The sequence below is a fragment of the Temnothorax curvispinosus genome, unplaced genomic scaffold (genome assembly GCF_003070985.1).
Source record: "Temnothorax curvispinosus isolate PA1 unplaced genomic scaffold, ASM307098v1 QBEX01009403.1, whole genome shotgun sequence".
Taxonomy (NCBI): Eukaryota; Metazoa; Arthropoda; class Insecta; order Hymenoptera; family Formicidae; genus Temnothorax; species Temnothorax curvispinosus.
In genome coordinates this window covers 189,562-202,702 of record NW_020219183.1, presented here as the reverse complement: position 1 = coordinate 202,702, position 13,141 = coordinate 189,562, and the positions used below count along the sequence as shown (strand labels likewise).

Sequence of the window (13,141 nt, the reverse complement as noted above, 5' to 3'; positions counted from 1 at the left end):
GCATTAACGGCGCATTAACGCGACGCGAGAGAAAGAGCGAAAGAGAGAGATAGAGGGGGAGGGAGAGAGAAAACGAGCGAGCGAAGTGCGTCCCCACGGCAACGGCGGCGGTGGTTGTTCGTACGCCCGCGCGCTCTGCTCGCCGATTTTACTCCGTTCCGCGATCACTCGGGTACGTATACGACACGTAAAAATCACACGTTACACACATCCACACGTAATATACACATATAATATATATATATATATATATACGTAAAACCAGCCCTCCCTGCCCTCTCCGTCCCGCTGTCCGCGTCCCGCTTCCTTCTCCCACCTCGGTACGCCTATGCGTATCTCCTTCTCTCTCGTACCCTTCTCCGTTCCCCTCTCCCCTCCCTCCACACTCTGACAGCTTGGTCGATTCACGAATCCGCCGGGGCCAGACAGCTCGCGCTCTTTCCCGGGCCTCTTCAAAATAAGGCCAAAAGGTTACGTTCCTCGCCAACTTCGAAAATCCTCCCCCCCCTTCCCCTCCATCTCCCTTCGCCTCCACGCCCTTCGGTCCTTCCCTTCCCTCTGTCCTCGTTCTGTTTTTATTGTTTCTGCCCGTTCGCTTTTGTTGACGACGAAAGGGGGACGTCGGCAACGGTGTCGTCGTCGTCGTCGGTCATTGTCGTTGAAACAACGATGACGATCACAAGCGGAAAATCGCTTCGGAAGGCGCTTTGTAAACATAGGCGAGTACGTGGAAATTTTCTTTTCTCTCTTCGCGTCGCTCGCGCGGTTCTGTTTCTCGGCGCTCGAGACCTGAATGAACGAACGCGCGTGACTCCTGTCTCCCGTCGTCGTGCGAATTCCCGCCCGGGGGGGAAGGGGAGGGGGAGGGGGTACTCAATGAAATTCGATACCGCTCGTATCGCGGTGTCGTTGCACGACCGGATACTCTCACCGCGGCGCGGCGATATTAATCGCGTAACAACTCTCCGAAGCGAACTCTCGATCCTTCGCCGATCGCGTTTAGGAGCGACTTTTCCATCACGCGCGAGACGCATCGGATTTCTCCCCGCGGATTAGATTGTTAAGTAGGTGCGTTAAAGTTGCATCGACACAAATAATTCCGGAAACGCCGATATAAAGATATAAAGGGAAGGAAATCTCCGCTAAAGTTCACGGGACACGACATACAGATCGATATTTCTGTAGCGTTTAATTTTGTTGCCGCCCCCCCCCCCCCCGCGCAAAGAGAGTTTTGCGCGATACTCATTACTACTTACGCCCACTTTGCATCTTTGATTTTCGCCCCGCCATCTGATTCTGTTTTTTGTCCTTACTTGCCTTTGTTTGTTTGTTTCTCACACACAGGTCTGGCATCAATACATATATTGCACATTTATTTTCTATTTATTTTGAGACTTGCTTAGAGAGAAAGCGAGAGAGGGAGAGAGAGAGAGAGAAAGAAAGAAAGATGAGAGCATACGAGGGCGCAGGCTGGCCTACGAGCGTGGCGGCGTTGCCGTACGGGGAAGACCTAGTAATGGATTTGTTTATATTTTTTGTATTTGCCGATGATCCTCCCGTCGATGGTCGTTTCGCTGGGCGGTACCAGTTGGAGTATACAACAGCAACCACAACACCAACAGCTGCTGGTGGTGGACTCGGTCGCGCAGCAGCAGCAGCAGCAACGTCAGCAGCAACAGCAGAATCAGATCGTCGCGTCGAATCAGGCGTCGTCGTCGTCGTCGTCGGGAGGTGATCTGCAGCAGCAGCAACAGTGCCGCAAAATGACTGACCAGCGAGAGCAGCAGCAGCAGCAGCAGCAGCCGCAGTCCCAGTTTCAACAGCAGCAGCAGCAACAGCAGATCAAGGGCAATGACGAGCCGAGAACGAATCTGATAATCAATTACCTTCCGCAAAACATGAACGAGAAGGAGCTGTACAGCCTGTTCGTCACGATTGGCCCGGTCGAATCCTGTCGGGTCATGAAGGACTACAAGGCAAGCTGCCTAATTCCTAAATGAAATCTCATATGTCGGCTTTTATGTAAAATTTTTAACTTTACATCTCATTTTCCAGACTGGTTACAGCTACGGCTTTGGCTTTGTGAACTATGCGAAAGCCGAGGACGCGGCGACGGCGATAAGCACGTTGAACGGGCTTCAGGTGCAAAATAAACGTCTGAAGGTGTCGTTCGCTCGGCCTTCTGGAGAAGAAATTAAGGAAACGAATCTTTACGTTACGAATTTACCGAGGTAATTATTTTTGTTCTTACTTGGATTTTCGTCTACCGATGGATCCAAGGATTACGCGATTTATTTAGTCACGTTTCTTGAGATTTATATTTTAGTGTTATTTTTTTTGTTCACGGTAGAATAATTCTTCCATTTATAATTCCTTATATTTGAGGTGGTAAGAACTGGGAATTGAACCCGGGTCTTTTGCTTGGCAAACGATTTCTCTAGCGCCAAGCTATCCTGGCTGATCCTGATAATACGAAAAATATTGTATTGTACTGAAAGACACCATTTATATTTACAGAAATATAACGGAAAGCCAGATCGACGAACTTTTCAGTAAATTTGGCAATATTGTGCAGAAGAATATATTGAGGGATAAACTGACCGGTTTACCGAGAGGGGTAGCGTTTGTTAGGTGAGCGAACGATTAGTTTCTACAGTTAATCCCGATTTTTCCATCCTTTAAATATTGATGAGCAGTTTGCGTTCGTGAGTACCGTACTTATACACGCACGGCAAAAAACGGTAGCCTCGGTGGTTTAACAAATATCAATTTATGACACTTGCACATTTTCGTCAAGTATAAATAACGCGCCGGTATTAAAGATTGGAACAAATTCAAAACAGCTGCTCGCGGCAATCATACTATATCGTTACACAACGACGGTCGTTGCATACATCCGTGCGCGCGTTATTTACTTTGCGAAAAGTTTCCTGCCAAAGTATTTTTGTACAGCTCCTGGTTTCAATTGCACAATTCTGATACGCTCCCTTTAGTCTGGCCCAGATAACTGCAAAACGTGAATAAACTAGGGATAGCGGAATTGTGTGAGAAACAGGCTGTGTTGGAAATAGCTGTTGCAATCTATGCCAACAGCTGAGAATCTCGCTAAAATGACCCTTGGCTATCCCCGTTTCGATTTTGTCAAGCTTAGAAAAAGGCAGAGGAAACAAAAATAGATAGCAGAAATTAACGCTCCTACAGAATATTTTGAAGAGCGTAAAAATGTCTTGCGCGTATCGTTACATACTTAAGTTATTATCCCTGATAAATAGATATTTAACGCATCCACAATTTTGAAACTTGATTTGTACTGATAAATTTCAATTTCCTCAATTTGTCCCGATACAGATTCGATAAGAGGGAAGAAGCCCAGGAGGCTATCGCGCAACTTCACGGTACAATACCGGAGGGTGGATCAGAGCCGCTTAGCGTAAAAATCGCGGAGGAACACGGAAAACAAAAGGCGGCGTATTACGCAGGCTGGCAGGCGGGGTACAATCAAAGCCGCGGTAAGTAATTTTATACCTTGCGAGACCGCTGCATTAATAGACTTTATCTCGTAGCTTGGCAGTGGTAATCAATATATTAAGCGAGTTTCTTATGCGCGCATTGTTCTTGGACATTGGAATTTAGAGCTCTCTCAAACGAGCAAAAGATAGGGTTACCACTGCCTAGTGGGGCTTGCATTTTTGGCTTCTACGCTAAGAAAATATTTATATATGTATTAACTGAAATATATGGTTAATATATGTATATATACATTATATAGTTTAGATGATTTGCATCTTTATTACGATTGTTGTAATATGTCTAGTCTATATAGGAGAGCACTAGTTGAAACTCGATGTTTGTTACAATTATTTCGTTTGATCGAAAGATTATTATATTTGCCTGATATGCCGAACACGATTCTTTTGATCGAGCGTACACTCGATTTTTCTCGTATCTCGATATATTTCTCAAGTTTGCTAGTGTAGATCATTTTTATATGGCGCAATGCTTCTTATCGCGACACACGTTACTATCGTATCGTCGCGCTTCGAGATGTCTCGCTTCGCACATTCAGCATTTTTCCTCCGTCTCGGATAAAACTGTTTAATTTTACCGCGTGCGTATTAGCATAGACAGACGATTGACTCTGTAGCATATAGGTTGCTATTCATATATACATTATATATATATTTTTCTTTTTTTTTCGCTCTTTTGTCATACTGATATCTAACGTTAAAATATTTTATCAGATAAGATGGCTGCATCTAAATCAGACCACCACGACTTAACGCACTAAGCACCTTTTGTATACACAGAGAACCGAAAGGGTGTTTATATTCTGACACGTTACACAACACGACCACACACGTTAAAACGCGGAGAGAGATCTCTCCGAGAGCCGAATGACTGGAGACACGGTTTCCCGCGTTTCTTTATACTCCTTTATACGTCTTTGTTTTCTTTTTTTATTTCTACTTTTTCGAAGTCGTGCGCATGATTCGATATTGAGAGAAAAGACTCTGCCTCGCTCGGGCGGTTCTCGGGCGAAAATGGAAAAAAAAAAAGACAAAGACAACCGCTTAAAGGGCTCTTCGCCGTATATACGATCGAGCGGGCAAGAATGCAGTGCTTGTGATAGAAGAGTCTTGTGTGTGATCTGATGACGAGAGGTACGCGTGGTACTATTATGTACACGAGACACACGGCTAGTCAGTCAGTCAGTGACACGCGGCGTTTGCGGTATATAAACACCTTACACACCGGGAGACACACCCCGTTGCCGCACGGAAAAAAAAATAGGAAAAAGAGGGAAAAATGCCGTTGATAGAAACTTTCAGTTTGGATGCTGGCTAACTGGACCTATTACTTACGATTCGCTATCTTCTGTTTTTTTTTTTTTCTAGCTCTGCTGCTATTGTTCGTTTTTTGCTTGATACTTTGTTGTTAAGAGTACTACCGTTGCCCATGTACAATGTTATATCGAGCACACAGTAGCTTCGCGTTCGCCGATATTAAATATCATGTTCCATATGGCTGATGCTGTTTGTGCTTTAGCGCGACTAAGGCGTTGTTTAAGTTTCTGTACGATACAATTTTGTTAAACATATATATATAATATATTTTTTTTCATATATAGTGTGTCAGATATATATATTTTGTTTTCACAAACATGTGTACGTTCTGTCTTCCACTGGTAATTCTATTCCAGTCCTGTTTAATTTTAAGCGAATCCAAAGCGAGGGCGATTTGTAAATTACGTATTGTCACAAGCGTTCGATTATTACGTTGTGAAGGAAAGTGGAATTAATTAGTGCTTGTTTCTCAAGAGACGGATGTTTTTAAGTTACCGATTAATTTCCCAATTGGTTCTCTCCGTTTGAACGTTAAATTCGTAAAACCAAGAGGATACGAAAGCTCGCTCGCTCGCGAAAAGACACGCGGATTTTCGTCTTTAGCGAATTTGGCTGTGATTGATTGCGATCTTATATGCTTTAGTAAGGAATCCAAGTGCATGATGCTGTGTCCTTATCGAGCCGTTGTAACGCGCGAAAATGGAACACCTATATGAAAGACCTAATCAATGACGTTTTCATTTCTATGCATGCCTCGTGACTCGTGAAGGAGAGCGTCTGTACCCGACGAGGAATAAATATCAGCGCTATGCTCATTACCTATACTGAAAGGGGCGAGAAACGTTGTTATTGTTGTCGCCGTCGTGCCGTTGAACGTTCCGAGAATGTTATATATATATATATATACATATATATACGCGTACGCAGCCGTCCTTGCAGTTGTAATCAAATAAAGGCTTCGCGAATTTTATTCACGGAATCGAGTCGCGTATACTCGCAATGTGTTCCACCGAGACGTGACTTGTAATCGCGCGAGGAACGTTCTCCGCTCGGCGGTTTTCGAACGGTTTTAGATAGCAAATTGTTTGTTAATCATATAAATTGCGCTCGCCGAATCGTTTGTTAATCGTATAAATTGATTCTACGTTATGTAGCGTCTCGTTTATATATACAATTAGAACGTACGGTAATTTTCAAATTGAGACTCAATTTTAGCGGTTAAGTTGACGTTGGCGAAAGTACCGAAGAATATCGTGTGTATTCCAACGGAAGTGTGATATGTAAATTTATATACAAGGCAGAAAATGAACGTGGAGTAAACTATAACGCGACTAATTTCTTTAATGTCGGAAAGACTCGATTTATTTTGCACTAACATAAACTTAAAAATTATACTTACTTTAGAGAAGCGTTAGTTTATAAAGTTTTATAAAATAATTTTCAAATTAAATCTCAGCCAATAACCTTGGCGCTTGTATGGCAAGAAATTTTGAAGAGAGATGTGACTCTATTGAATAGAAAATTATAAGAGTCCTCGATATATAACTCGTGCAGCAATGTATTCGAAGGTCATTATACACCAAATACCGCAATATGATTTTTGCTCAACGATCGTAAACTAGTCGCAGTTATTCGACGTGTCTAAGAGTTACAGTGTATATATATAAATCTGTTTCGTAACTTTTAAGTCTTTGCGACTTTTGTTGTCCCGAACACCATGGTAGAATCGTTATCGTATACTGCGAAGATCGATATAATTAATGCGCAATTTGAATTAGATTTCAATAGCGTGTTTCTTTTGAGATATCTTTTTTGGACTAGATACAGCGATCCTTCGTAAAATGTTGCGCGTAATACATACGAGAATATAATCAATCCGGCAAGATTGATCTCAACGATCTAGAGAATAATGAAATCCGAGAATAGACTTAACTTCTCAATTGTCTGCTACATAGATAGTGTTAATTCTCAACGTACGAAAAAGTGGACACACGCGGCAGATCTTGTAGTTACGTACAGCCGCTACGGTCTTTAGTAAAATTCGCAGATGAAATGAATAATCAATAAACATCGTTTCTCTTAGTAGGGGTCGATATCTTTCTAAAATTTATTCGATAGCCAAGGAAAAAAATATCACGTACGCATGCTTTCTCAAGAATGCGTCCGACTATGTCCTCGGTGGCGGTCTCGAATGGTAAAAGCGAGTAAGGCAGTATGATACGTCGATTTAGCTACAGGATATTATGTCTCAAAATAAAAAGGTTTTTTAAATACAGAGGAAGGACGGATATAGGAACAGATATTTATTAAGAAAAGAAAGCTAATTTGGCTGTATAATGTTCCTAAAAGAATTTCCCCCCAAAAATTCTTGTTTCCTGTTATAAAATTAACTTGAAATAGCGCGAAATTAACTTGGAAACCGAGAAACCCCGATCTATATAAGATCGGAGCGATGAAGTTTTTATTAGAGTCTGACGAGACGAAGAACGTCGTGAAAAGATGTTCAAATCAACATTAAAGAGTTACAAGTAGCTAAATCGACTTTTATAGCACTCTGAGCACGTGCTCTCGGTGCCTCAATATATCAGCCACCGGATGCAAACGGATATCAACGGGCACATGGCCTTCCGTTTGTCCGTATCGGCCTGTGATGAACCGCGAGGAGCCACGCCACCGAATACATTTGGCGGTATCAATAAATTAGCTAATTAACGATACACAATATTGAGAGATAGACGAGATCGCTCGATTTTTGTAGAATAGAATCTTGCATCGTCTCGCGGACTCTTTAACGATTCTCGCTGTTAGACTCTTTCGTCTCCCTTTGAACTCTTCAACGACGCTTTAAACGACCGAACCGGCGCGGCGGCGAGAGTGCCGGAGAGAGGTGGATCCTGAAAGCTAGAAGTAAACGTGTATGTCCTTCGACCCTGACAATCGTCCATCCTCCGTGGATTTTTATCGCATCTTGCCCAGTTGCGTGCGACAGAAGGAAATAGAATGCGATTACATTCGGGGTGCAACGACAATACGGGTAATTTTTCTCATCGTAAATGGACATCCGTGATTTCGCGAGATCCCCCTCATGATAATGCGCCTCCTTACCGCGCGTGTAAAATAAGACACCTTTACAAAAATAAGAATATCGTCTTCAGATATATATAGTCTTTGATCGTTATACACTTGTAAAATAAAAATTTGTGTTAATATTATTGCAGTGCCATACGTAACAGCGCTAAACTATTTGACTAATGACTGCAAAAGTAGTTAGAAAACACTGCCTAGAACTGTGGTGTCGATTCCGTCGGAGATGCAATTCAAGTTTGAATCATCTTCGATGCTTTATAATCTTTATATTACGAATTTTATTGTACCAGCAGTAAATCGTTTGTTCCTCGTGTCTGATCGCGTTCCAGTTTCTTCTGTCTTGTCGTAGATCGCGTTTTTGCAAGAGGGAGATTCGTTCTCGTCCCTAACTGGCGTTCGTGCGGATACACTTAATATACAATAATCGTAGAATTAATTACATAATAATTATGGCAAAACTTTTTTCTCGGAGGACTTCGAGAAGATTGTTAAAACCGCATAAAAATGTCACACACATCTCGATTGAGGTATACCCGACGGGCATGCTAATTAGGAAGTCAATAAAGAGGAGTATGTATATGAACGCCCCAAGGTCGCTGATGACGTTACCAGTTAGGGACTGAAACCCCAATCGCGTAACGCGTTCGAGGACACGATCCACCTTGCTCAACTGTAAGATACTTTAGACGCTGCTTCGCGTAAGGGAACTTTTAGGAATTTAATATTGCGAATGCGCCGGCGTTTGACCCGCTTCGGTTTACTGACCGATCGATCGTCGGCGAGCTGCGAGCCGATGGACTACATTTTTAAACGCCAATGCGCGTTCGCGGATATAGTTTTATATGCCGAGTGTCGCGCAGGGATCTGGTCTAAAACGACAAGACAATGTATGCACCGCCGCGCCGTCAATTTTCTAGTAGTTATAATAGTTGTAATACTTTTCTTTTTATTTTCTTTTTTATATTTTATCTCCTTACACAGTTTATTTCATCTTTGTCGAAGCTTCGTGTGAAACGTGTATAATTGGCTTTCTTTTTCTCTCTCTTTCTTTTTATTTATTAAAATATTTGAAACATTTAATTAATCGAAAGTCTTTAATGTTTGTCATGAAGAATGATTTATATATAATTTAAACGATCTTCGACGATCGATTGATCGACGAACCGATACGCAATATGTTGCACAGCACGATCGCTGCTAGATGATAAGAAGATCGATTAAACGTTGAAAACTTCATCAGTAAGGTAGACAGATTAATATAAGGCATCTTTCCACGCGCCATGAGAGAAACTTTCGTCATTTCTCTAATCGCAGATAATCTATATTGAAGATTAAACGTCGAGATCAACAAAATGTGGATAATCGGCGAAGATATTATTTAATTAAACAATCTCGACGAAATGTAAAACATTAGTATTAAACGCCAACGTATCTTCGGATAATTATTTATCATGAAACGTAAAAGTTTATCAAATAGTACCTAATTCGCGAGCGTGGCGTCAAAAATTATGATATATTGTATTACAATATCGAAATCCGTTCTTTCTTTCATCAAAAATTGCGACTGGATACCTGAAATGCGAACTTGACTTGGCGTCATAATCGAAAGATGCGATTGTAATTAGATATAACTTTAAACTGTTAAGTAGTAAATTGTAAGGTTTAACGGATCGAAGAATGTGCGAAATGGTTAATCCCGAAGTCCAGTAGTGCTAACGATGGCTGTGATAAGGATAAGGAAATACTAATGAGAATTGCAAAAAGAAAAAAAAATATACTGACGAAACAAGCGGATTAGCGAAGCTTCTCTTCCTCTCTTTCGATCTGATTTTCAATGCCGATATAAATTTAATTTTGATGTATCAGCCGTGTACAATACACCAGTATAATTACGTTCGAAAAATAACAGCGAACTGACACATTGGACAAATAGCTTCTTCGTAGCGTCTTAGTTGATGCACGATATTGATTGTGGCTAAGTTAGCGAACAATACACGGGAGGTTTACAAAATTGTCGCATTTCTCTTGGCTACAAAGTAACGAATTTGTAAAAAAAAAAAATTATTGATTCCAACTTGTGACTTGAGAGCTTTTTAAATTTTTAATGTTAAATATTTTTGTAATTTATCGTACATTTTAAGTCGTTAAAAATCTTGAATAAATTTATATCATTAAAAATCCTATTATAATACAATGTAAAATATATAATCTTGCTAATTGTAAAGTTATACACATGAGTAATTTCATTTTTATTTAGTGTCGAATAACATTGTAATTAATTTCTAATTAATTAGAAATTTTTTGTGCAAATTATGTCTGACCGAGGAAAAGTGCGGCAGTTTGGGGGACACTCTAAAGTTTTGGAGAGGAGAAATTCGGCTTTTTCGGCCTCGTTTACGAACACCCGCGACATTCTCGATGATACATTCGTCGTATTTTTCTCTTGTTCGTTATGACATAAAATTACATATATAATATATATACATATAGTCTACGCAAATCTCTGAATTAGCAAAAGTTATCGTCGTTAGGCGAGTTTAGTGTCTCGTTAACATCAGTGTTTACAAAAATGCGACACACGTACACACAGCGATTAAGTATACACGCACACACACACACAATAGATAGAAAACACGGAAAACTACGACACAATATAGTTACGGATCAATGTTCGTATCTCGTTGTACGGATATTTGTATTTAAACGTATTGAGAACTAAATGTATAAATTATTGTACCGACCGCCGCTTTTTGTGCTGATGATGTATAAAATCGATGGTATCCCTCGCGCGACGTTAAATCGACCTTAAGCATTCAACGACACACGGCGAATTCAATTTCTGCGAAAGAGAAAAATGAGCTATGTCACACCACGCACACACACAGAAAATAATGGGCTCTCTGTGATACTTTTGTACAAATTCGTTTCCCGCGGGGATTACGCTAATTAAAATTAAGTGTTGAAAATCAGAGCTGCAAGCATTGCGCGCCTCGCGAATGTCTCTTTTCGCCTCCTCCCTCCCGATTTCGGGTGGAGTTTTTTATAATCTTGACAATCGGAGAGTTGAAGTGTACGACGAAGTTTCCTTCGCGAGAGAAAGAAAAATCATCAGGACAAAAAGTAAACCCTCCGGAGGACTGACGTTTCAAGAATGAAAATAGGAAGAGAAACGCGTCGTTAACGATCCTCCGGAGATCTTTCTAATCGATATCTTATATCTTTCCTATTCTCGTTGCCGCAATCGCGAGTTTCCTCACCGCGGTCGCTCATTAAATTTGATTAAAACACTAGAAACCGACATATACCAAGTCTTAAGTCATTCGCGCCACCCTCTTTCTCTAATAAAATACGCTCCTCCTTCGTCTCTCTAACATCTCTCGAAAAATTGAAAGTCGATCATAAATACATAAGTATCAGAAATGTGCAGCAGAAAGAAAAAATATGCTATTTTTTTTATAATATCAAGAAAATACTTAAGGAAAACAGATATTGAAAAGAAACTTATACGAATCTACCACTATAAATTAGATAACACAAATAAATTTATTTATCATAACAAATGTATATTAATAGATATATAAATTTATTAAATTAAAAAATAGTAAAGAGTAGAACTTCTTTCAGTTAAAAAATGTCGAATCGCGTTAGCAAAAAAGATATGAAGGAGGAGCGTCGGTATCGAGACTCGTTTTTCGGAAACGACTTGTAACTGCTCGCTTTCATCTCAGGCATCCTCAATTTTTCAGGAGGGAGCGGAATCAGCAGCGGTGGCGGCGGTGGGGGCGGCGGCGGCGGCGGTGGTGGACGGGCTCGCAGCATCGGGGGTCCACCCGGGATGGGCATGGGGATCGGCGGTAGCGGTCCGGGCATGTTGGGCCGAGCCGGTGGTTTTGGGCCGCGCGGTGGTGGACCCCACAGTGGCGGCTTCCTAGGCGGTGGCGGCGGCAGTGGCGGCGGCGGCAGCGGTGGTCCGGGTGCTATGCGGATGGAGAAGATACACCCGCATCGATTTAATCCGATCGGCATGGGAGGCGGCGGTGGCGGTTACGTGCAGTCGCACTTCTGGTGACCGTCGCGACGTGACGGCGACGATGACGACGACGACAATGACGATAACGATGACGATGACGGTGACGGCGGAAATACGCTTACATTCGCCGCGACGTTGGTCGCTGGCTGAAGCCCTCTTCTCGTCTCGTTCGAAATAAAGCTCGCGAGTTTGGTCGCTCGTAGCGTAGCCGAGAACTGGGGAGGTAGGTTCGAATAGAACCGGATTAGAACTGGCTTTCCTATTTACAGGGTGACATACGAGAAGATTGCTCGATGTTGATATCAGTGTCAATAAGAATTTTATTAATATTGAAAGCAAAAATAACGAGTATTACGCTTTGAAAGGCTGTTTTATCGTTTGTTAACGCATGTTATTGGAGAATGTTGTTTACCGTTTAAAGATTATGCTGAGGATATTTTACTATTAATAAAATAGTTTTGTCGATATTGATGTTGAGATCGGGCTTGTGGACCTTCTCGTGGATCATCTTGCATTTTCGCGATAGCTATGGCAAAACTGGATAGTTGTAACTTTATTGAACTCGAGGATGCCGTGCATCCTTAATCTATTCAGTTTTTATCTATTGCACGCGTTGGATCTATTCGAAAATTATTCCGATCGGAATCGATTTTCCATTCGTTCACAAGATATCGTTCGGAAATCTTGCTAACGTTTCAGATACTATCCGAACGTTCGTAACAGGATAACCGAGGAAAAATTGAACCACGATCGGAATCGCTATCGAATAAATCCTTGCTATCCCGATTTGTCTGTCCGGTTTTATTTCAGTTCCTTTTACCTCGTGCGCGATCGTGAAGCTCATGAAAAATTTACATTGTTGCCTAACGCTAAAGCATGATTATAGCAGCTTCGTTTTTCCGACCATACGTTGATATTGATAATTTAAATTGTGTATTGTAAATTACACACTGATATTATTCACTAATAAAGCTAAATGAAACGCGACACGCACTTATAATCAATTTTGCAATATTAAATTCAATTTGTTTTAATAAGCTCGTGACATTCTGATTCGTCGAACGTTGCTTCACGATCGCTCGAACATTTGTTCGTCATTGTTCGGCTTATATTATGCAATACGATATAGAAGTTTAATAACAATTTCCCTCACCGGTGAACTCACGGCCATGAGGGGTTG

General features: G+C 41.4%; 1 protein-coding gene across 2 annotated transcripts; it reads left to right on the top strand.

Moving 5' to 3' along the window:
• Positions 1-1,375: 1,375 nt before the first annotated feature.
• On the top strand, positions 1,376-12,096 carry LOC112458983 (sex-lethal homolog). Of its 2 annotated transcripts, none has more exons than XM_025022854.1 (5): positions 1,376-1,976; positions 2,056-2,231; positions 2,518-2,631; positions 3,349-3,509; positions 11,678-12,096. In XM_025022854.1, exons 1-5 carry the CDS (start codon positions 1,548-1,550, stop codon positions 11,998-12,000), a joined length of 1,203 nt encoding a protein of 400 aa, XP_024878622.1. In that variant the 5' UTR covers positions 1,376-1,547; the 3' UTR covers positions 12,001-12,096. The 2 variants fall into 2 exon arrangements, with proteins under 2 accessions (XP_024878622.1, XP_024878623.1); XM_025022855.1 differs by lacking the exon at positions 11,678-12,096 and adding an exon at positions 4,242-5,118.
• Positions 12,097-13,141: the final 1,045 nt, after the last annotated feature.

Bases quoted from the DNA above. Each gene is read 5' to 3' on its own strand.
- LOC112458983 (XM_025022854.1), top strand. From the start codon at position 1,548: ATGATCCTCCCGTCGATGGTCGTTTCGCTGGGCGGTACCAGTTGGAGT. The intron at 2,232-2,517 runs GTAATTATTTTT...TTATATTTACAG, and splicing joins TACGTTACGAATTTACCGAG to AAATATAACGGAAAGCCAGA. The intron at 2,632-3,348 runs GTGAGCGAACGA...GTCCCGATACAG, and splicing joins AGAGGGGTAGCGTTTGTTAG to ATTCGATAAGAGGGAAGAAG.